General features: G+C 41.1%; 1 protein-coding gene across 1 annotated transcript in view; it reads left to right on the forward strand.

Moving 5' to 3' along the window:
- Positions 1-24,877, forward strand: part of CLSTN2 (calsyntenin 2) — a 565,080-nt gene that overhangs the window by 200,305 nt on the left and 339,898 nt on the right. Inside the window, exon 2 of the mRNA XM_019747346.3 lies at positions 11,277-11,399. Coding sequence (XP_019602905.3) covers positions 11,277-11,399 — 123 coding nt within the window. The remainder of the gene's footprint in view (positions 1-11,276; positions 11,400-24,877) is intronic.

A 24,877-nucleotide genomic window follows, 5' to 3' on the forward strand; every position in this document is an offset into this window, starting at 1 on the left:
GAGAACAAAGAAAGCAAGTAGGATCTTAGTGCTTTTCTGAAAATAGTTTTGATTTGTGAACCCCCCAAAGGGTCTCAGGGAAGCCGAAGAGTTCCTGGGTTATACTTTGAGAACTCTTGTGCTAGAGTTAGAGATATAGACATAAAAGACCCAGAACCTTTCCCCTCCATCTGGTAAAGACACAAAAGGATATTTACAGCCCAGTATAATCCTTACTGTGCTAAGGATAGGCAGGGGGAACAAGGAGAGATACCTGATTCAATCTGGGGTGTGTGTTTAGTGGTGGAAAGGAAGGGGGGCTCAGAGTCCCTGAGTCAGTGGTGTCTGAGTTGAGCTGAGCAGGTGGGAATGCAGACATTTGAATGCAAATAGAACCACCTAGTCTGATACCCTGATACTCAGAGCTAGTTACAAGGGTGACCTAGGGCATTTGGCTTGCAGCTTTATTATGATTGTGTATTTGGTGGCAGTAGAGGGAAGGCTTCTTTTGCCAATTCTCTACCTCTGATATTTCACAACTTCCCAGGAAGGAGCCAGAGCTGGAGAAATGCAGATAACAGTTCTCATAAATAAGAAGTGAAATTGGCCTTCCAGTGCTTTCTTTCTGAAGTACCGAGAAGCAGGTGAGCATTTTGCAGTGAATATACTGTAAGCCAGATAATTGCCATTCATCATTCTGAACATCTTGGGATCTAAGGCATGAAATGGAATTTGCAATAAAAATGTATCACACATTTGCTACCCTCTAGAACAAAGTTGATAGCATAAACCGCAAAGGTTTTATTTATTAGTTTACAAGTAGAGAACCAAAAATATGGTGTTTCTTTCTGAGGTTGAAAGGAATTTGCACTGCCACATCAAATCTTCTCACTCATTTTGAATATAACATTTTAAAAGATTCTTCGATGGGTGTGATGGTTAGTTTTATCTGTCAATTTGGCTAGATTATAATAGCCAGTTATTCAATGAAACACTAATCTAGTGTTGCTGTGAAGGTATTTTGGAGATGTGGTTAACATCTACAATCCATTGATTTTACATAAAGGAGATTGCCCTCCATAATGAGTGTGGGCCTCCTCCAACCAGTTGAAAGCCTTTAAGAGCAAAAACTGAGTTTTCTTAGCAAGAAAGAAATTCTGCCTCAAGGCTGCAGCGTCGACTCCTGCCGGAGCTTCCAGCCTGCAGGCCTGCCCTACAGATTTCAGATTTGCCAACCCACATAATTGAGTGAGTGACTTCCTTTACATACATACAGGTATGTCAATGTCTGTGTATGCTCGTCTGTCTCTGTCTCTCATCTCCTGTTGATTCTGTTTCTCTGGAAAACCCTGACGGTTCTCTAGTTGTTTTCAGTCTTGGCTGTTTTGTCTCCTCTTGCCCCTTCAGAGCACGAGGTCCAAGGCTTGACCCATACGAGAGGGAAAACAGATGTGTCCTTTTGCCCTGACCTCTGCTCAGGGGGAAGAATGACCAAGTGCGGTGGGAATCCCGGTTCTTCCAGTAGGACCATGGCCTGGCATGATTTCCTTAAGTTCCCTGAACCTTTACAACATCATCCATGAAAGGGAGCCCCTGCTATCCTCTCACCGGGCTGGTTGTGACGATTCAATGAGATCACAGCTCTAGAGCCTGGCACGTAGTGGGCCCTCGGGAGTGACAGTTCCTGATTCAGTATGTAGTGGTTCGGGTTGAGCAATGACAATTATAGAAAGAGTTTTAGACAATTACAGTTAGTAGCATAAATTCCAAAGTAAGTTAAAAGCTGGTTTTAAGGGTTAAAGATGTTTCAAATGCAGTAAGTATGAGATATTGAGGTAATAACAATCTTGGAGAATTATAGATATAACAATTTAGTGCACACTTCAGTGCAATAATGTTGTTTAGTAGGTAAGACATTTTGTGTGGGAAAATGAGCTGGCTCTATCAACTGAATGGGAACATTAAACCATCACAGTCTTTTTCTCTCCCTTTCGTATTCTAAATGATCTTTTCCTGAATGGCTCTTTGTCTCCTTCACAGATTTAATATAATCTTCCCAGCTTCTGGGAGTTAAGCCAAGGACTCTGGTAGGTCTTTAGCCCACCAATAGATGTATTGGGTAACGGGTGTTGGCTCTTTGGGGCCCCCGGGGCCCCCGGTGGGTCCTGACTCCAGCTTGTGGGTGCTGAGGATCCAAATCAAAGCGCCTTTGCCGAGGATGTAGAAGGAGCTCGTCACCACTAAGTTCTGACTCAGGGTGCATTTTATTTTATTCCCAATAACCCTGTGGCTTTGGTGTTACCTCCGTTTTATAAAGGAGAGCAAACATGGGACTACTCAGATACTCTGTTTACTCTGTTGGTCACATAGTGAAAGAACGAGGACATTAAACCCAGTAACCCTTGGACCCAACTTTAGAATCTGTCTTAGGGCAAGCTTTGGGCGATTGGACTTCTCCAGAGAGCTTGTGTAGAGACAACTGAAAATTTCACTTTTGTAAGATTACACCGTTCCCCAGTGCTCATTTCTCCCTGGGCCTGCTCCTGACCCACATGCCAGTACCCCGTGGCATTGTGAAATGGGATTCATCCCCAGCCTGGAGAAATTTAGTTAATGACTTTGAGAGAGCCCATACTTCAAACAAGTGAGTGTTTATGGATAGAAAATGACAGGTGGAAAGAAAGAAAACAATAGGAATGGTGGATAAATGGATAGAAGGCAAGGAAGGGGGAAGGGAAGGAAAACAACGTTCCACCCCCACTGGAAACACCTCTCAAGCAGTTAAGGATTAATGACTCAGTCATCTTTTCCTCAAATGCTTTTTCAACCCAATTAAAACAGTAAAACGTAACCCTCATTTTCTGTGATTCTTTGCATAGGTGAGTCACACACATGGGATTTGTGTTTCAAATTTGTATTTAACTCGAATTGGTACGTCTAGCAAGAGATAGATATTGTCTCTAATGAAGTGATGGCAGACGTCACCCTGTGATTTGGGGGGCACGCCCTTTTTTCTGTTTGGGTAAGGAAGGAATAGCTGCTCGTTGGAATCACAGCACTGATGGTGGCTGCAGGCGTGGGAGGTACCAGCAAAGCAAAGATGTTCTCTCCCCATTTATCATTGTGCTCGGTGGGCACGGTGGGCATTAGGACGTGCGGACATCATGGTGGCTAGGATCCTGCCTCTCCCTCCAGGGGATTCTCAGCTCTGTGGGAAAGAAGGGCAGGGAGATAGCTAATTAATGGCAATGCAGTGGGCTGCTAACATGAGAGCGGGCGGTAGAGGGTGACGTGGGGGACAGAGGAGGACAAGTGGAGGAGGTGGGGCTGGAGCTGAATCTGGAAGGGGTGTGAGGACAGGGGTAGACGGCACAATGAGGGCACAGGCATGGGTGCCTGAGGGGGTTGGGATCTTTGGATTGCTCCTCCGAATCTGTGGCCCAGGACACGGGAGCTGCTGATGGGCCCAAGGCAGGAAGTACAGAATCAGATTGGGCTTTAGGTCGGCTTACCTCTCGCCTAGACGGGGATCCTACCCCACCCCCACTCTGAAGCAGGGAATAAAAATACCTTTAAAAATGCTATTATAATTATTGTAGGTAGGAAGCACTTTATTGTAAAACAGACACCCACTCAAACTAGTACAAGTTAAAAAAAAATGTGGTTGTGGGAAGAACTATTGCAAGGCTTCCCTTGGCCACCTAAAACACTCCATGGGAGGTCTGTGAAGGGTGAGCACGGCCTGGACCGGAAAACGGGAGTGGGGGCCAGCCTGCATCCCCTGCAGCTGCTGGGGGTGCTTCTCTTCTCTCTGCATGTCCGCTCCCAAATCTTCTGTCTCCTGGCTCATTAGCTTCCTCTGATTTTCATGGCTTCTCAGCTTCCCCTAAACCATGCGTGATCATTGCATGAACACCAGCCCCAACTCCTCATGAACTTGTATCTCAAGTGCCCATCACCAAATAAATTATAGTTTCTGGCCCTCTTAAATAAAAATGTAAATATCCAAACCATTGGCCCAGCATATTGCACCCATTGATTTCCCCATGGATTAGACGTCCACTGTGGTCTGGGCAGCTCTTCCAGAGGTCCGAAGGGGAAGTTGGGCATGGAGGCCCAAATCCAGCCTGACCACAAGAATGACCTATTTACTGGGGTGTAATTAACCTCACTATAGCATTCTGCACTCAGTACAGTATGTTTTTACTCACAGTTCACCTTACCTATGGAGAAGTATTAGAGTTCTGAGGATTAAGGAGCTAGCAATGGCCAGAGAGTCAACTTTAGGATGAAAGTAGAAAGATGCAAAGGGTAAATCATCTGCCATTTGGCCGTACTGCTTGCATTGAGTGTTAATGCACTTTTTCAGAGGTGGAAGCAAGGAGAAGAGAGCCAAGGAGTGTTCCTGAGAATGCATCTGTGCTCGAGTTAAAGGCACATTGGGTGGCAAGACCTAATTTCTCTGTAAATGGAGCAGAAATATCACACTGGTCTTTTCTCTGTGTGGGTGCAAAGATAGGCATTTTCCAGGGCTGCAACATCATGGAAAATAGACAAGGCAGAGTCAAGAAGCAGTCCTAAGGGGGCATGATACATCAGAGCTCAGCCTTGAGAAGAGTTGTGCAGCAAACAGGGACATTATCTTGTGAAGAATTGATTAAAAGTCAGTTCTTCTGAAATTACATCCCAATGGAGCAAAGCATGAGCTCACAGCCCTCAGTCTGTTGGAACAGAAACGTAAAACATTTATCAGAGGAGGGAACCCATTAAATAAGAAATAACAGCCAAGTCACAAGGATCAACACCTATTGCTTCTTTCTGGAAAGGAGATGGTTCTCTGGAGTCCCATGAAGCCAGGGTTTGGATGTGGCTCCTGGATGATTCTTTATCTGCCAATAGCCCTGGATGAGGTAGATGCTATCTATCATTCAACTTCTCGGCCTCTCAAATTTTGTACTCCAGCCAAACCTAACTCTTCCTATATCTCCCATGGTGTACCAGTTGCTTTTACCATCGGGCCTTTGCCTATGCACATTCCTCTGCCTGGGACTGTCCCCATCCTTTATCCCTGCTTAACTCCTATTGCTCGTGACAGAATCTACTTTCTCCAGGAAGTAATTCTGGATTACCATGGCTGAGTTAGTGCTTCTTCCCTTTTTCCTCTTCTTACCTCCCTGTTAGCATACTGTTATCACGGCTCCCTCTCTTGTCCCTGAGTCCCTTGAAGATAAGGACTTTGTTCTTGCCCCATATTTATTGAGGTGTAATTTACACTAATAAAATTCACCCTTTTAAAATGTACAGACTGATACATTTTGACAAAGGCACACAGAAATGTAACACCACCACAAGCGAGATACGGAACCGTTCGGTCATCCCGGAAAGTTCCCTTGTGCCCCTTTGCAAGCAAACCCCACCCCACCCCCAGACCCTACAACAACTGAACCGTTATCTGTCTTTATACTTTGGCATTTTTTAGAATGTCATGTGAATGTCATCAAACAGGATGTAGTCTTTTGTGTCTGACTTCTTTCACTTCATTTCACCAGCGAAGTGCTTTGGATATTTACCCACTTTGTTGTATGGATCAGTAGTTGATTTCTTTTTATTGCTGAGTTGGTATCCATTACAGGAACATACTGCAATTTGTTTATCCATTCACTAGTTGATGGCCATTTTAATTTCCAGTTTGGCACTATTTCCAATAAAGATTCTACAAACAATATATACGAGTCTTTCTGTGTAATTTGTGTTTTCAGTTCTCTTGGGTTCTTGGGTAGGTCCTATGAATGGAATTGCTGAGTCATTTTATAAGAAATTGCTCAACTCTTTTCCAAAGTGATTACTAAACTATTTTGCAAAGTGACTTATTTTACATTCTTACCAAAAATATGTGAGAATTTCAGTTGCTTCACATCTTCATCAGAACTTGGTATTGTCAGTCTTACTTTAACCATTTTAGGGTTGGTGTGGTGATATCCATTGTGGCTTTAATTTATATATATCCTTGATAACTATTAATGTTGAGCATCTTTTCATGTTCATATTTGCTGTTCGGGTCTCTTCAAATTTTTGCCCCTCCCCCCTTGTTTTTTACAGATTATTTGTCTTATTGAGTTGCAAGAGTATTTTATATATTTTGGATACAAATCCTTTATGAGATATCTTTTGCAAATGTTTACTCCCAGTCTGTAGTTTTTGAAAAAATATTTTCTTAAGTATGTTTTTCAAAAATTAGAAGTTTATAATTTTTACAGTTTGATGTATCGATTTTATCTGTTATGGTTCATGCTTATTTTGTCCCTTCTAATAAATCTTTGCCTAACTCCAAAACACTAAGTTGTTTTTTTTCTATGCTTTCTTTTAAAAGTTTTATAATTTGAACTCCCACATTTAGGACCATGATTCATTTAGAAATAATTTTTTGTGTATGGTGTACAATAGGCTTGAAAAAAGAATTTTTTTTTATGTGGATTTTTCCAGCAGCATTTAATAAATGACCATCCTCCCCCTCCATTGAATTATCTTGGAAACTGGCAGAAATTGATTGTGTGTGTGTGTGTGTGTGTGTGTGTGTGTGTGTCTGCATTCTTTATTCTTTTTATTCATCTGTAGGTCTATCCTCATGTTAATACCACATGCGCTTGATGGGTAGCTTTACAATATGTCTTAACATCAGATAGTGTAAGTCCTCCAACTTTGCCCTTTTTTTTCAAAATTGCTTTGGCTATATCAAGTCTTTTTCATTTTCATAAAAATTTTAGAATTAGTTTATCCGTTTAAAAAACTATACAATTATTTTGATTTGGATTGCATTGACTATAGATCAATTAGGGGAAATTTTACATCTTAACTATGTTGAGTCTACCAAATCATGAACACTACATTAAGAGTTTTCCAGGTTTTCTTTAAATTCTCTCAGCCATGTCTTAGAGTTTTCAGTGTACAGATCTTGTATGTATTTTGTGAAAGTTATTTCTAAGTGTTTCATGTTTTTTGATGCTATCAATTAGTATTTTTAATTTAAATATTCAATTATTTACTGCTAGTGTAGAAATATAATTGATTTTTTTTATATATTGACTTTGTATGCTATGATTTTCCTAAATTCACTTATTAGTTCTAGTAGCATCTTAGGAGATTCCATAGAATTTTCTTCATTGATGATCATGTTCTCTGCAAATAAAAACAATTTTAATTCCCATTGGATTTTTTTTTCTTACCTTATTGCATAGGTTAGAATGTTTAGTACAATGTGAATAGTACAGTATAAGGTAAGAGTGGCCATCCTTGTATTCTTCCTGCTCTTGGGAGGAAAACATTCACCCTTTAACCATTAAGCATGGCATTAGCTACAGGTTTTTATACAAGTTCTTTATCACATTGAGGAAGTTCCCTTCTATTCCTCATTTGCTGATAGTTTTAATTCTGAATGGATGTTGAATTTTGTCAAATGTTTTTTTCAGGGACATTTCTCCCCATTTCATCCCCAACGCTTAAACCATTTTTGCATATTTGAGGCACTTCATAGACATTTGTTGCATGAATGAAACTGGGCTAAATACCTCTGAGAGTGCAAGGACAAACTTCAACCACTCAAAAGCATGAGATGGCCTAGGAAGACTTAAGTGAATTTGAATGCCTATTATTGTCAGGGTATTAGATTTGCCTAAATGGTTTCATGCAGTTTTCCAGCATTCCTATGAAGTAATTATTTCCATTTTAAAAATAGAGAATAAGCAATAGTTGAAATGATTACAAAGCTATAATATGGTTGGGATGTGGGAAAGAAGTCCTGTGGTTTATGCATCAATAGGAATAAAAGGAATCATGAAATTCAAAAAATAAAAAAATATATATGCAAATGAAGTTGGTTTCAAATATGACGCAAGTTAAAATGGCATGTCATTTGGTCATTTGATGGAGTGAAAGAATCAGAAATCCAATTGGTCTGGATACAAGAATGTTGTCCTTGGAATGACTGTTAGAAGGAAAAATATGAAGGAAAAGTACTGCTTGCACAATACTTCTCTCAGCCATCAATGATAACCTCGTAGTCAAAATAATGTAACTTTAAGTTATTGATTTTGCATTCCTGAGGATTTGATCTATAGAGAAAGTGAAAAAGATTTCATTTTGGTTACAAATCAAAATGTAAATGTTTATCAACCTTGACAAAGCAAAAGTTGAGATAGATTTGAAGGAAGTTAGAAAGTAGGAGAGAAATGAGAAAATTTTAGAGATGTTAACATTCTTATTTTCCAAAAATGGAACATTTAAACCTCTCTGAGCCTTAGTTCATACCTGCAAAATGAGATACAAAGTCTTATCTATTCAAGTTGTGAGGATTAATGAATGTATGTCAGATGTTTAATATGTGATAGGTACTCAACTAATTGCAGTGTTATGGAGAGGAGAAAAGAGAGGTATGCCTGTGGCTAGAAAGAAATAAACCCATTCCACTAGAAGGGAGAACCCCAGCTTCAAGGCCCATAAACCACCTCTCCTGCAGGCACTGTCACTGCCCAGATAGCAGGGTGGTGAGTCTGAGTAAGAAAACATCAGAGGTTGTGTGTCCAGCCCATCTGAATGACATGCCAACCCTGTGAGTGGTATCATCTTCCCCATTTTATACCTGAGGGAGTTAAAAGTCTTGAGTAACCAACTGATTTGCACAGGACCAGCCCTGAAATGGCTAAGCCATGGCTGAAACCCAGCAACTGTGGCTCTGGATTCCATTGTCTGCCCCTGAGCCAAGTGGCACAATGAATCTGAAACACTGGGTGAGCTTTTGGCATATCCTCTGTACACATTTCTAATGAATAGGCCCCTAGGTTTAATTAAAGGGAAAAAAAGATTAATTGTTTCTCCCAACAGCTGCAAATTATTTACATTGCTTTTGTGTTGATGGCTAATAAAAGAGCAAAGGAGTGTGGGGACAGCCCAGGGTGGCTGTAATTATTCTGGGATCCATAATGAAGCACTGGATTGAATACCAACATGTAAGCATGGATGAGTCTGCTGCCCCTTTTAGACCTGCTGTAGGCAGAGCTGCTCTCTGCCCTGGAAATGAGGTAATAATCAGAAATAGGCCTCAGGGGCCAAGACTGGAGAATAGTGAGGCATATGTCCCTGCCCCACTTAACTACCTCTTAGTTCATGATCGCGATAGGATGGGTGAGAAGGAGCAAAATGGTAGTCCAAGTTGGGCCTACCCCCATCCTGAAACAGCTCTTTACTGACCCTTTGAGGTATGGTGGGGTGGGAAGGGGCCAGGAGACACTGAAATGAGGGTGTTCTCAAATCTATGAGTTCTTGCTTTGCCATGGCTATTGAAAAATGAATAATATGTATATATATTAAAATGGGTATTATATATTAGAATGTGTATTACATATATATTATAATATGAATGAATGTGTGTGTGTGTGTGTGTGTGCGTGTGCATGCTTTTTGGATATCATGGAGGATGAAAGTGTTTTTTGGTTTTTCCCATTATTAACCCTGTGGCCATCTTGGGAGAGTCCCACCTGTGGAAGTAGTTTCTTCATCGTTTCCTAATGATCACATCTACCTCTCAGGTTGCCATAGGGAGCATTACATTACATGTGACAGCACTTAAATTGTGAATCAGGGTGTGGTGAATGTTGGCATCAAGACACCTTTGATTACTCTAGGGCTCCCTCTCATCTCTTTTGTTTCTAAAGCACCTACTCTGCATCCAGACTTCTATGAGAGTATGTGGGGGAAATAAAAGGCCAAACCAAGGCACTCACAGTGGAGTAAACTGATTAACATTTTAGAAAGAGCACTCTTCACGGTAGTGTGGAGGATGGTTAAAGTGGGACAGGACTTCTTACTGGAAGACCAGTCACTGCCACTATTCATATGGGAGACAGCTGGCCAGATCCAAGTCTAGGAGGTGGAATTGGCAGAAACGGGATGTTCACCAGATACAATTCCACACAATAATAGTAAACCAACCATGACACAAGCTTTATTTTAATTCTCTATCCTTCACGAGTACCTGCTGCTATAAATATCTTGTATTTATTTGCTAGGACTGCCTTAAAGTACCACAAACTGGGTAGCTTAGAAGAACAGACATTTAGTGTCTCACAGTTCTAGAGGCCAGAAGTCTTAAATTGTCAGCAGGAACATGCTTGCTCTGAAAGCCTCTTTCCTACCATGTTTTCCCGAAAATAAGCCCGGTCCTATATTAAGGTTTGCTCCAAAAGATGCATTATGGCTTATGTTCAGGGTATGTCATCCTGAAAAAATCATGCTAGGGCTTATTTTCCGGTTCGGTCTTATTTTCAGGGACCCACGGTAGCTTCTGGTCAATCCTTGGCTTGTGACTGCACAACTCCAGTCTCCCCATGGCATTCTCCTTGTGTGCGTGTCTGTCTCTGTGTCCAAATTTCCCATTTTTATAAGGACACCAGTCACATTAGATTATTAGGGTCCACCCATAATGGTCTTGTTTAACTTGATTACCTCTATAAAGATCCTATGTCAAAATAAAGTCATATTTCAAGGTACTGGAAGTTAAGACTCAACTGACATATTTGGGACACACAATTCAACCAGTAATGTATATTTGATATGTATTTTAAGTGTGTGAATTGTTCATTAGATAATATATCATTCATCTGGTCAAATTATTGAAGAGCAACTTGAATTGCTAGATAATTTAGACCATTTAGATAACACAGTCTTTACATGACCAGGAAGTATTCACATGCTTGTTGTATCTTTATAGCTCTGTTGGTACTCACACATACATGTATGTATATAAAATGTAGTAACAGTCCCTAATGGTGGATCCAATTAAGTAGAGGTCCGACATCTCAGCACACAAGCACACATTCACAATTTGCTGGTTTGTTGATTGGTGATGGGCTTTAAAACATCTGTAGGTCGTAGCTTTTGAGAATGGAAACTTTCAATCAGTTTTTGATGACATCTGTACTGGGCATAGATATCTATGACGACATCTATAATGGGATTTTGGTAAGGTGAAAGGTCCATGATCTTAGAGCCAGAAACTGTTTGAGTCTCCGTGCTGCCTTTATTTCTGTGTGCCTGGTGAGTGGTTGAACCTCTCTCTGCACTTCCCTGAAGCTTCCTTGGGTGTAAAATGGGGCTAACGTGCTCCACATCCCTCATGGGGTCTCATCGGATGAGAGCTTATGATTGGGTCAATATACAATATTGATAAAATTATTATGGATTCGTTATTCAAATGATGATCTTAAAAGTCAATCTTTTGTTTTGTTTTTTCCATTGTTTTCTAGTTAACAAGCACAAGCCATGGATCGAGACTTCATATCATGGGGTCATTACTGAGAATAATGACACCGTCATCCTGGACCCACCGCTGGTAGCCTTGGATAAAGATGCACCGGTTCCTTTTGCAGGTAAGATGACGGCTGAGCATGGGTGGGCTTGGCTTCATCTGGAGACAGGTTGGGAAACAGCTCACACAGCCCAGGCTCAGATTTCATAGCCATTATCACTCTGCTGTGTGTCTCTTAGATCGGCCTGTGATTTGAAAGCCGTATGCCTTTTTTGATTTCTGGTGTGGATTCTGTATCTCCTTATAGTTTCTCTCTTTGGCGTCACCGCCTGTGAAAGATGTTTGTTTCTTCTTCTTCTGAGAGATGGTATATCGCTGACATGGCCCCTGGAGTTTGAAAAGTTGGGCTAGGACGTTCTGCAGGGGAATTTTCTCTCTAGAAAGATGACCCACAGACAGGAGCAAATGGCCCCCTTGCCCACATATCATGGACAGGTGAAAACTTGCAGCTTGGGAGATTGGCAAGAGAAAAGGAAAAGTAAAAAGACAAGGAAATATTTGCTAAGGGTAGGACAGAGCTGTGCCCTTGAGCTTCAAAGTGGGCATGCTTTAGGAGATGGGCTCCACAGATGGTGCCATGTTGCCCTCTGCAGCTCGTGGCCAGCCGTGGCCAGAGAGCCTTTTCATGGCTTTCCAGACTACGAGTACTTCCTCCTCTAACCTCCTACATGGGCCAGGTCCCAGGAGGACTGTGAGAAGAATATGGCTATGTCTCGTGTTTCCATAGATTTGGGCAAAGACGAGGGGATGAATGATGGCAGAGGGTGGAGAGATTGAACAAAGAATTTCTGAAGATGCCTGCATCATGAGTAATATTGTTAACATTTTATAACTGTCAGGAGAAAGACAGGAAATTTAATGAAGGTTTTCAAGATTTCTAGAAGATTGCTTTATGATAGATGGGTGCCAGACTGAGGTTTTCACCATGATGAAGTCTATTGTTTCTGACAGTCTGTCTGCTACATTATGAGCTACTTGGGCAGGAAAAAAAAAAAAAAAAAAAAAAAAAGATCGACTCTTTTGCACTTCAAACAGAAAGGCTTTGGGAAGGTCCTTTTTTCATTGCAGAACATTGTAAAGTAAGGAACAAGGGGGTGGGTTAAATGGGGCAAATTCAGCGTTATATGAAGATAAACCCATAAGCATTCTTGCCAAGCATGGGGGAAGATGCACTTGACTGTCAGAAGAAGGCTTTATATTGATTTTATGTAGAATGTACCACGAAGGGGATCTGACTGTGATTTGATTTCCATGGCGTTTAGAGTTGGGGCACCTTCCAGCCGTCCTCAGAGGTCCCAGCTCAACCGGATTCCACTTGGAAGTATAATTCCCATGCTGTCTTTAGCACAAAAAATGAGGTGTCTTCCCCCAAAGCTTTGCCAGCCTGGGAATATTTCATTTCAACTCAGCTCTTTCTTGGACATAACTAAATGGTACTGGGGTTAATCAGTAATTCTTAATCCCTGGAAATGAGATTTTTTAAACACATACTAGCAAACATGTTTGGTTTGTGGAAATGTTTGGTTTGGCATATACTGTGTGCTTAAAAAAATAGAGACAACATTTAGAAACTGGGAGATTTAGCATAAAAAACAGGATTCTGGTTTATCTTGATGCATCAGATCAGAAATAACAAAGCTGAGCTGTGCCTTCGTTCCTCACACTGTGCCATGTGGCCCAGCTTCCCTCAGCCTCTTCTCTCAAAGCCTGTATATGTGCAGAGGTCCTTCCACCACGGAGTTCTTCTCATTCACCTTTCATTCGAGTGTGTGACCCCTCTTTAAAACAGCAGAGACCAGTACCTATCTGGCACCCTACATAATCTTTACAGCATCATTGATTATATTGCCCGTACTGTATTTGACATCCCCATGACTATATTGTGACTGCCAGCTTGTACTTTCTAATCCCTTCACCTTGTCCCCCATCCCCACCCCCCTCCCACCTAGCAACCATCAGTCTTTTCTCTATATGTCTGAGTCTATTTCTGTTTTGTTTGCTCATTTATTCTGTTCTTTAGATTCCACATGTAAGTGAGATCATATGGTACTTGTCTTTCTCAGTCTGACTTATTTCACTTAACATAAATCCTCTAGGTCCATCCATGTTATTGCAAATAGTAAGATTTCTCTCTTCTTTATGGCTGTGTAATACTCTATTGTATAAATGTACCACAGTTTCTTTATCCAATTGTCTAATGATGGTCATTTCAGTTGTTTCCACATCTTGGCTATTGTGACTAGTGCTGCAAGAAACATAGGGGTGCATATATTTTTTCGAATTAGTGTTTTGGATTTCTTTGGGTGAATACCCAAGAGTAGAATTGCTGGGTCATAAGGTAGTTCTATTTTTAATTTTTTGAAGAACTTCCATACTGTTTCCATGTGGCTGCACCAATCTGCAATCCCACCAACAGTGCACAAGGGTTCCCTTTTCTCCACATCCTCGCCAGCACTTGTTTGTTGATTTATTGATAATAGCCATTCTGACCAGAGTGAAGTGGTGTCTCATTGTGGTTTTTATTTGCATTTCTCTGATGATTAGTTGAGCATCTTTCCATATGTCTGTTAGCCATCTGCATGTCCTCTTTAGAGAAATGTCTCTTCATGCCTCTGTCCATTTTTTAATTGGGTTGTTTTTTTGGTGTTGAGTTGTATGAGTTTTTTAAATAAATTTTGGATATTAACCCCTTATCAGATGTATCATTGGCAAATATCTTCTCCCATTCAGTAGGGCTTATCCGGGGGATCACTTCATAGACTGTGTAGGTGTCTGACCACCACGCTGTACCCCTGAAGCTGAAGTAGAATAATGTTGAATGTCAACTATAATTTATATACATATATAGTCACGGGATGTAAAGTACAGCATAGGGAATGTAGTCAATGGTAGTGTAACAGCTATGTCAGATGTCAAATGGGTAGTAGATTGGGGGGAGTTATCACTTTGTGAGGGGTGTAAATGTCTAACTATCATGTCGTTTGGTACACCTGAAACTAGTAAAAACTTTCTAAAAGATAGGAGCTAAAATGGGTGAGATGACTGTCATTAAAATAGAAAAAAAGTATATAATGGAACAAATACATGTAATAATAAAAAGAACAAAATAGAGATTTTGCAAAGAAAAAAAAAATAGCAGAGAAAACCAATGACTTATTAAGCAGAAAGTAAATGGATGCCTTTAGTGTAGTGAGGCTCACACTTTCAAAGATGAGGGATGTGTCTGATTATTCATTATGTCTGCCCTCAGTGTAGCCCCGTTTCATCCATTTGTGAACTAGGAAACTGAAATTCTGGAATGAGCTTTTCTGTAGTCAAGATAAGCTCCCTAATGTGGACCAAAATGGGGGCGGGGGACCCATTTCAAGCAAATTTGATGTTTGAAAGTTTGGAGTCATAAAAGATTATTTATCTTCTTCGGTTGTTGGCCTGAACGGCAATTAATGATTTCACCTGAAGATGCACCAAAAGATTTCCTTAAATCAGAAATCTATCAAATGCCTTTAAACTTGCATTTGTATTCAACCATTGGATGTGCCCATGGCACATCTTGAAATGAAGGTTTACTTCTAAGCCAAGCCCTGAGTAGTTATTTCCATCTGAAGACAATTTCTATTCTCCTCCTGATATCTGCAGCTGCATTTAAAAAAATCTAGCTTAATACATCAAAATATAATCTTCCAAGCTCTTGAGAGCCAAAAAATAAAGATGCTTTTTAGAATGGTCAAAACTATTTTTCTCAGTGTTATTTATGATCAGCTCTCCGACAGGACACAGGCACCAGCCATCCATCCATGCTGCAAGCATTTATTTTAAAACATTTATCTTAAAAAGAAAATACAGATTTATTTCAGATCCCTATCATTCTCATAAAATTGAAAAATTCATATCTGCCAGTTCCATCACTTCTTGAAGTCAATGGCAGCTTTTAGTTCCCCTATCAACTGCTCTTGTGCCAGTTTTTCCACCTCTTTCCCAGCAGTCTTTATTTCCAATTTAGCCTGTGAGGTGAGCCGTAAGCTTTTTGGGAGATGGTTTCATCCATATCACTTTTACTCTGTCTTATTTCTCTTGTGATCATCCCCCCTTTAAAAAAATTGTTTTAAGAAAAATGTCCTATGGAAAATGTCATTCATTTACATAAAAATCATGACTTCATTTTACATATAAATGCAAAATTCAAGGATATAAATAGTTTTTATTGTATATCTTTGTCAATAATATTGTATATTATTGTCCTGGTTATGACAATAATAACTTATTTATTGTAGGACATGTGAAAAATCTAGTGAAACACCACAAAAGTGTGAAAAAATATGTTTTCTTACCCCAGAGCATCTGTTAACAATTTAGTGTATTTCCTTCTGCTCATTTTTCCACTCTTTATTTTTCTTTTTTTTGTGCGCAAAAATAGTGATTACACCTCATATTCAATACTGTAACTTATTTTCCCCACTAATCTAATAAAAATGCACCATTTTATTAAATACTGTATATTGTTCTGCAACTGATTAAATGGCTAGCTGATTTCCTACTCAGTGAATATTCTATAGTTTGCAATTCTCTTACTTTTTCCAGCTTTTATTGAGATGTAATTGACATATAATATTGTGTAAGTTTAAGATATACAATGTGTTACTTTGATATACTTACATATTGTGAAATGATGATAGGCATAGCCTTAGCTAATACCTCTGTCACCTCACATAATTACCACTTTTGTATGTATGTGTAGTGAGAACATTTAAGACCTACTCTCTTAGCGACTTTCAAGTCTATAATTCAGTATTGTTAACTAGAATCACCACGCTATACAGTAGGTTCCCCACACTTATTCATCTTGTAGCTGAAAGCATCTACCTTTTGGCCAACATCTCCCTATTTCCCCTGCCTATCCCAGGCCCTGGCAGCCACTGTTCTATTCTCTGGTTCTATGAGTTTGGCTTTTCAAAGCTGATTGCACTTACAAGTGAATCCACATATAAGTGATATCATATATGTGATATAAAGTCATTCCACATGTAGATCCTACATATAAGTGATATTAGTCAGTAGTTTTCTTTCTCTGGTTTGTTTCACTGAGCATAATATCCTCAAGGTCCATCCACATTGTAGCAAATTGTAGTATTTTCTTCTTTCTCATGGCTGAATAATATTCCAGTATATGAGTAATATATATATATATATGTATGTATGTTTCACCTCTTCTTTATCCATTCAACTGTTGGCAGGCGCTTAGGTTGTTTCCGTATCTTGGCTATGGTGAATTATGCTGCAGTGAACATAGGAGTGTAAACATCTCTTTGAGATCCTGATTTTATTTCCTTTGGTGTAAACCCCAGAGTGGAATTGCTGGGTCATTTGGTAGTTCTATTTTTAACTTTTTGGGGAACCTCCGTACTGTTTTCTATAGTGGCTGTGCCAGTTTATTTTCCCATTAATGGTACACAAGGGTTCCCTTTTCTCCACATCCTTGCCAATACTTATCTCTTGTCTTTTTGATGATAGCCATTCTAACAGGTATGAGGTGATAAGCAATTTGTCTATTTCAATTTTGTTTTGTTTTGTTATAACACATCTACACATCCGATTGTGTTATTTGGATGGATTTCTAGAATCAGAATTAATAGGATGAACATTTTAAAGTTCCTAAAACATGTTAAATTGTTTTCCAGAAAAGCTGAATGAGTTTGCAGTCACATTCATACCACATGAATCTCTCATTCCCTGGCCCCTGTGTGGCTCATTCTAATGGTGTGATTTAGTGACAATATGGTGGAATCACTCATTACAGTAGCCTCACTATCTTCCTTTGTAAAATAATATAAGCTTTCCAGGGTTGCTGTTTGGATTAAATTTAAAGAATGTCTATGATGCATGTTGCAGTGATTCAATATAGAGGAAACGTTTAATAAATTTGAGTTTTCTTTCCAGAAACTTTTCTCTGCCTGTTTCACACAGGAGATACCTAAGTCACAGATAGGCAAAGCCACTTGCACAGGACCCCGGTGCAGGCCAGCGAGGGGCTGGGACTTCTCACCACTTGCTCTGAGTTCCTTTTTCCTACGGTAACTGGTAACTGCCTTTTGATACCTGCCCCACCCGGTTGGAAGCGATGCCAGCGCTCAGGCATTGAAACTTCCCTCAGATCTCAGTCAGGTCCCTTAGACCTGACTCAAGTCTCAACCCAGTGGTTGAGCCCGGTGGACATGACCTTCTAAGAGACTCTGATACAGAAAAATCCTTGAGTAATCATGAAAATTCTGTCCACGGCATGGCAAAAAAATGAAGATGAAAGCAAGCTGGGCATACTGTGAACTTATTAATTTCTACATGAGCCCCACTGAGGCCTGTTAGGAAACTGTGGAGACATTTAAATTTGAAGGGAATTAGATTGCCTTTCAGAGATAATAGAACTCCTCATTTGTCTACATTGGGAGAGTCTGGACTTGTCTTTTGTAAGGACAGTTGCAGAGACTGATCAGGCATAATTGGCTGGCTTCTCAGGCTGGGTGACTCTCTGAAGGCTGCCCAGAAAATTCCCTGGGATGTGATTTAACCTGGTTTGATTAGCCGGTGCCTGCGGAAGTCGCTCTTTCATCCATGGTTAATTCCATTCGTCCTCCTGTTCTGCTTGGCTTCTGCCCATTTATCTGCCTCCTTATCTTGGGACCTGCCCAGGGCCCTTGTTCGAACTTGGGGCTCCACAGCTGCCTGATGACAATGACCATCCCGAGGGCTTGAGTCCCCGCAGTGTCTTGTGGCAAGAAAGGAATGCCGGTTGCGAACAGACCACAGGCTTTGACCAGATGCACATGGTTTTGCATTTAGGTTCTGTCATTTACTGGTCGTGTGTTTTCAGATAAGTTAACTGAACTCCTCTGAGTATCAGTTTCCTCATCTTTCAAATGGGGGTAAACACAGTACTTACCCCAGGGTTAATATGGTGATTAAATACGATATTAAAGTTCCTAGAGTAGTCTCTTTCCGTCAGTAGATGTCCAGTATATCATAGGTCAGATCATCTTAGCAATGGTCATGAGACTAATCGTAATCTTATCATCAAGAAGCCACAAGTGTTTTATTCATTTTTACATTGATTACAATGATGTGGTTATAATGGTGTTAGGGAAAGGAGAAAAGTGACTTTGGAATTTGTTCTAAAGGCTTGATGCAGGCACCCTCTAGCTCCATCAAGTTACATTGCCTAGGCTGTTTGGTTCCGTGGCAGTGTGGGGGCAGTATAGCAGAAAGCAGTTTGTGAATTCTGCAGAATTCTATAAGTATTGGTTGGGAATAAATTTGTTTATATTCTACTTGTAATTTATCCCTGTGGAGTAATCTATTAGTTGAGAGATACACTTTTAGATTACTGTAAACCGTGTCGCTTTTTATTGTAAACACACACACGCATCATGCCCCTATATACACATAAACACACAGACACACACAGACACACATATGTGTGCCAGGTGCTTCCCACACAAAATTCCATCCAGGCCTCACACCAACCCTGTGGAACAGGTAGGTCCGCTATTGTGATTCTTTTTTGTAAATGAGGACTTAGAGATTGAGAGAAATTGAGTAACTGTTCAAGGTTACCTGGCTGAGGATGGATCCACCCTGACACTCAATTCCAGACCTTCCGACTCCAAGTCCTGCCTTCTTACTCGTTTGCCAGTTGTCCGGTGTGTGAGACATATCCCCTTGGCTGTAGAAGATTCACATGGTACCCAGACATAGAGCTAAGGAATGGTGAATCCCATGCTAAGTTCCCTTTTAAGTTATTTTCCCATCTCTCTGATTATGTCAAAGAGAAAGGTGTAGTTTGGGAGAGTTAAGATGTCTTCGACACTTGCTTTTTGATGAAGAAGAGCAAGCTCTATCGCATAGCATTGCATAGGCAACAGCATCTAGCTAGAATTTTAGTAACACGCCAGTGTATTTTATTTAGGTTACTTTCTATCTGAGGCAAATGTTGCTGGCTTTTCAGTTGCTTGCTTTTTAAATAAATTCAAGTGTCTTTAAAACTCCAATTTAAAGAAAAATGTAAGTATTTAAGTGTTTAGGTCATCTATGGCAGTGGCAAAAATGATAGGAGAGGTCTGTGACTAAGTACCATGTGGGTCACCATGGAATAACCACATCTGGACCCCACTCTCCAGTCCAGCCACCTCAGGACCATGGGCACTGCACTCAGCCATCTTCGGTCTGTCCTGCCCCATGGCTCTCTGAGCTCCGGTCCTGGCAGCAGACAAACCATATAGACCAGCCTCGTAATAGATGTGTCTTTGATTCCATGTTGGTTTGTGTTGGGGGTCATTCCTGAGGGCTGGAGGCAGCATGCCCCTAGCATCCCACCTTGCTTTTTGAGCATTCACTTGGCCTCAGCCAGAGGTCAGTTCACAGCATTCCCTGTGGAGAACCAGGTTCAGAGCTCTCCGGAATTCACAATCTGGGCTACTGTCTTGGACCTCACAGAGTTGGACTCAAAAATAAACAGGAAGCAGAAAGATGTGAAAATTACTAAAAAGCATAAGGAATAAAACAAAAGTAACCCACCTTGCATAAGACCCTGTCAGACTTGTTTTTCTGTTCACATATAGATACATAATTCTTATTAATTTGAATCATAGTATATATGATATGGTTCACAGTCTTTGTGTTTTTACTTTTCACAGACATTTTCCAAGCTGACCAGAACATATTAAAAAATATTACTTAAGTGGAGGCACAGTCATACATCATATAGCTGTATCATTCCAGTTTATTTAACCATTGCAGTATTTTTGTATGTTTAGGTTGTTTACAATATTTTTCCATTTTTAGAAATAACACTGCCATGGGCAACTTTGTGTGAAATATCTTTCTCATACAAACATAGGAGTCAATATTTTATGTTTATGGTTAGGTCATAGATAGTGAATAAAAAAGCCATGTGTTCTATTTTCAGTGACAGATTAGCTTATGTTGTCAAATGTTTTTGCTGATAGGATCTTTGATTGCCCAATTTTTGAGCAGAGGGTGGGGTTCCGATCAGACAGGGGAGTGAGAACTGGACGCGACTCCCACACCTGTCTGCACCGGTGGCGGAGCCCCCCGTGTCATCTCCACAGGCTTCAGACCTTCTCCTCACTATCGTGACTATGATCTAAGGGTTTCCAGCTGTAGGCAAGATGTGGTTTGACAACTCATCAATGCTATACCGAAGTTGCTTTAAAGCTGAAAAATTTGAGCGGGGAGGGCACAGCACCAGTAAATAAGCCAGAAGACCTGATCAAGTTGATGGCTGTGACCTGTGGGGAGGGTGACAATGAAAGGGGCCATTTGCAGTCCCCAGCATCAGCCAGGCTTTTGGGACCACACCTATGGTCCTGATTCTCTCGGTGCTGGCGGGGTCTGCCAGGCAGACTGGGAGAGAGAAAGACCTGAGGTAGCCATAACTCTGGAATTATAGTATTAATTTGATTCTGGTCCTTGGTTGGTTTCCGCCAACTTGGCAGCTGCCAGCCCTGACAATGATTGATATGGGGTTAGGGCTGTATTTGGGATCTTTCCTTGGTTATCCCTCCGTGGGCACTGCATTCACTCCAATTTCCCCCTTTCACACTGTTTACGCCTCAGTCTATCTGTTGATGGCCAGGCAGCTCAGGAAGCAGATTCAGCTCCATTGGGGTGGACAGGGGTCATTCACATACCCCCCCCACCCTGGGCTCCGGGAGCCTATGGTACAAAGCCCTTGCTTTGCTGAGAGAACAAAGCATTTCTCCTGCCACAGAGATGGCAGGTGGCCCCTTGCAGGGTAGAGCTTCTCTACTGGAGGGAGAATAGGGGGCTGTCTAGGTTTGGGGTCTTTGCCCTGAATTTTTTCTCTCGGCTATTAAATCCTTCCACATCTTTCTTCTTATTAACTATCTTCTTTCCTTGCCCACTCAGAAAGTTAGCTACCTTTTATCGAGCACTTAGTACATACCAGGTATTTTGTGCAGACTGTCATTTCAGTTTTACAATAATCCTCTGAAATAGGCATTATCATTACCCTCTTTTACAGAGGGAGAGACTGAGGCTAACCCAGATTACAGTAGACCCCCCCCTTCTCTATAGGGGAGCTGTTCCAAAATCCCCCAGTGGATGCCTGAAACCACAGATAGTACCAAACTCTATATACTATGCTAAGTTTTTCCTATACATACATACTTATGATAAAGTTTAATTTATATATTAGAGATTAACAACAACTAATAACCAAATAGAGCAATTATAACAATATAGTGTAATAAAAGGTGTGTAAGTGGCTTTGGGGTCATTACTAAGTATGGTAAGTGTGACTTGAACGCAAGCAGTGCAAACCAGGACAGTGGATCTGATAACCGAGATGGCTACCGAGTGACTAACAGGCGGGCGTGTACGTAGCGTGGAGACGCTCAACAAAGGGATGATTCACGTTACCCTCTGGCAACCACTAAACTATTGTCTGTGTCTATGAGTTTCTGTTTCTCATTTGTAACGGGGGCGGGGGGTGGGGGGTGGGAGATGAGGGTAAGGGGGATCGAATATATGGTGATGGAAGGAGAACTGACTCTGGGTGGTGAACACACAATGGGATTTATAGATGATGTAATACAGAATTGTACACCTGAAATCTATGTAATTTTACTAACAATTGTCACCCCAATAAATTTAATTAAAAAAAAATTAAAAAAATGCTTACCTCATTCAGAATACCCTCAAAAAAAAAAAAAAAAAAAAAAGGATGATTCACGCTCAGGCAGGATGGCGCTGGATGGTGTGAGATTTCATCCTGCTGTTTAGAAAGGCATGCAATTTAAAACCTATAAATTGTTATTTCTGGAATTTTTCATTTAATATTTTAAGACCCTGTTTGACCACAAGGAACTACAACCTCAGAAAGTGAAACCAGAGAGAAGGGGGGACTACTGCATGTAATTTCTTCTGAACACAGTAGTGATGGTGCAGTTGTAATTCCAACCAGATGTTTCAGCTACTGCTGTGCAACAACCACCCAAAACTTAGGAACATCAAAAAGCAGCCAGTAATTCTTTCTAACGAGTCTACCTGTTGATGGGCAGTTCTGCTAATCTGAGCCAGGCTCCGCTGGTCACAGCTGGGCGCATTCGAGTGTCTGTGGGCAGCTGGTGGGTAGGCTGCAGGCTGGCTGGCCTGGAGTAGCTTTGGCTGGGATGTCACTGTGCTCCCCATGGATTCTTCCAGCAGGCTAGCGTAGGCATGTCAGCAGGCTAGCCGGAGGACGTCCCTGTGGTGATTCCAGAGAAGCATAAAGAGCACGGAAACGTGCAAGCACTTTTGTAAGCAGCTCCTTGGGACAAGTTTGTTACTGACCCACTGGCTAAGCAAATCATATGGCTACGCCCAGGGTCAAAGTAGGAGTGGAATACCAAGGGTGACACCTTAGGATCATCAGTGCTGTCCCTCTATCATAGCCTGCCCTTAGGCCACAATGATTTATATTCTTTCTCATGCTTACTCTACCCTAGGATGCCCAAAAGTTGGATCCAGTCATGGCATCCGATTTGAAGCCCAAGATTTTATGATCCTTATCAGGTCTGGATGTACCGTGTTTCCCCAAAAATAAGACCTAGCCTCTTAGTATATTATATTATACCTAGTATTATTATATTATATTATATTATACCCAGTATTATTATATTATATTATATTATACCCAGTATTAATATTATATTATATATATTATATTATATTATATTATACTTATTATATTATACCCGGTCTTATATTAAAATGAAATCAGGTCTTACATTAAGTTTTGCTCCAAAAGATGCATTAGAGCTCATGGTCTGGCTAGGTCTTATTTTCGGGGAAACACCGTGGCTTCTCTTGATCCAGAGGCATGTGCTAGAAAGCTAAATTACCTTCCCCACACACCCTCCAGGGAAAGGAAAAGCTCAATAATGTCCCATTCAATGAGGGGAAGAATGGGAGACAATAGGAGTCACCGGTCTGGCTCACAGTGATCCTGATATCTTGCTAGTAAAATGTTGCCAGGCCCCCTTATTGTGAGGGTGAGTTGTTTCCCAGGCGTGGCTTCCCTGTCCGCTGTTCTCTACTGCTCCCTGTGAACCACTGCTCCTTTGCCATCAGTTGGTTCTGCTCCATCCCACAGCTGGTGACTCAGCAGGCATGGGCCTAGTGCTGCTGAGGTCGGGGCCTGGCCTCAGTCCATGGGGACACTTTTAGCTTATTCATCTCCACCTCGGTGTCCCTGGCTGTGCAGTCTCTGAGAAAAGACAATGGGGTAACACCGAGAACCACAAAGTTAGGGCTCCAGGCACAATACATCAGGAATATCAAAAATCAAAAAAGCCAAACTAAACTACAGCTTTGTTTCTGTTGGAGAAACAACAGAAGGCAGAGGCACCCATCAGTCTCCAAGCTTGAAGACATCACAGGACATCAGGAACTCCAAGTCGATGGTTTTATTGACCACTGCAATGCAAGCATGTTTGTGGTACTTTTCCACTCACTGCCCTTGGTGGCCAGATTCCAGACCACATGACCCAGCTCCCCTGTCCAACTGTGACTGGGCCTGAGGTGGGCACCCGACTTAAGGTAGACAGTGAACAGACTAGTTACAGCCTGTGACTTGCTTCCTGGATATAAAAGAACTCATCAGCCAATTGGCTTCCTGTTTGAGTGCAGAGGGGACATGTTGGAGGCTGGAGGTTGAGGATGAGGCTTCTGTGACATGTGCAAATTGAAGTTATGCTTGGTCAGAAGACTGAGGGGTGGCAGCTGGTCCGAGAGAGAAGCAGATGTGCCCTGAGGGAATAGAGTAAGTGGGTCCTGAAAAGAACTGTGGCCTCGTTCCTGAGTTGTCCTGGTGATCTTGGATTTGCATGAACTCATCCTCATTGCTGCCCTTGTATATCCACATTCTCTCCTGAGATGGCTGAGTATGTCACTATCCTTTAGAAACCAAAGAAGCCAAGTGAAAACCACCTGTAAATATGGTTTTCTGGATCAAGGTCATGGGGCATCATTTGAGCTACAGGAGACAAAAAAAAGAGCCCCAGAAAGTTCAGATAAGGGAACAGCACAGAGAAGAATAAACTGGGAATTTGAAAGCATCAAGGAAATCCTCTTAGATAGTAGTAACTGGTAATTATCACAGTGAAATCAATGGTGATTGAAAATCAACTCCAATTGTCAATAATTGGACTGTTTAATAGCCAAGCTTAGACAAATTAGTACTGATACAAACTCCTTCTCCAGAAGCCATTTTTGCAGCTTACGACAGTGTCCATACTGAATAGACCTGGAATCGGACCTCATTGCAAATATTAATTATGAACATGAATATGTAAGGTCAATAGTTTTACTTTAATAGGAATTTGGGGCCTATGAATGCAAGTCCTAAATATCTTAGACATGTTTGAGATTCCAAATGAAAGAACAGGAGTACAAGTAAGCATTTATAGTTTATTCTGCTTGGCACTATGTCTAGCGTGAGATCACTGAATACCTTGGCATGAGTTCAGA

This window comes from Rhinolophus sinicus, chromosome 5, assembly GCF_057876585.1.
Source record: "Rhinolophus sinicus isolate RSI-liver-muscle chromosome 5, RSI-T2T, whole genome shotgun sequence".
In the NCBI taxonomy this organism is placed as follows: Eukaryota; Metazoa; Chordata; class Mammalia; order Chiroptera; family Rhinolophidae; genus Rhinolophus; species Rhinolophus sinicus.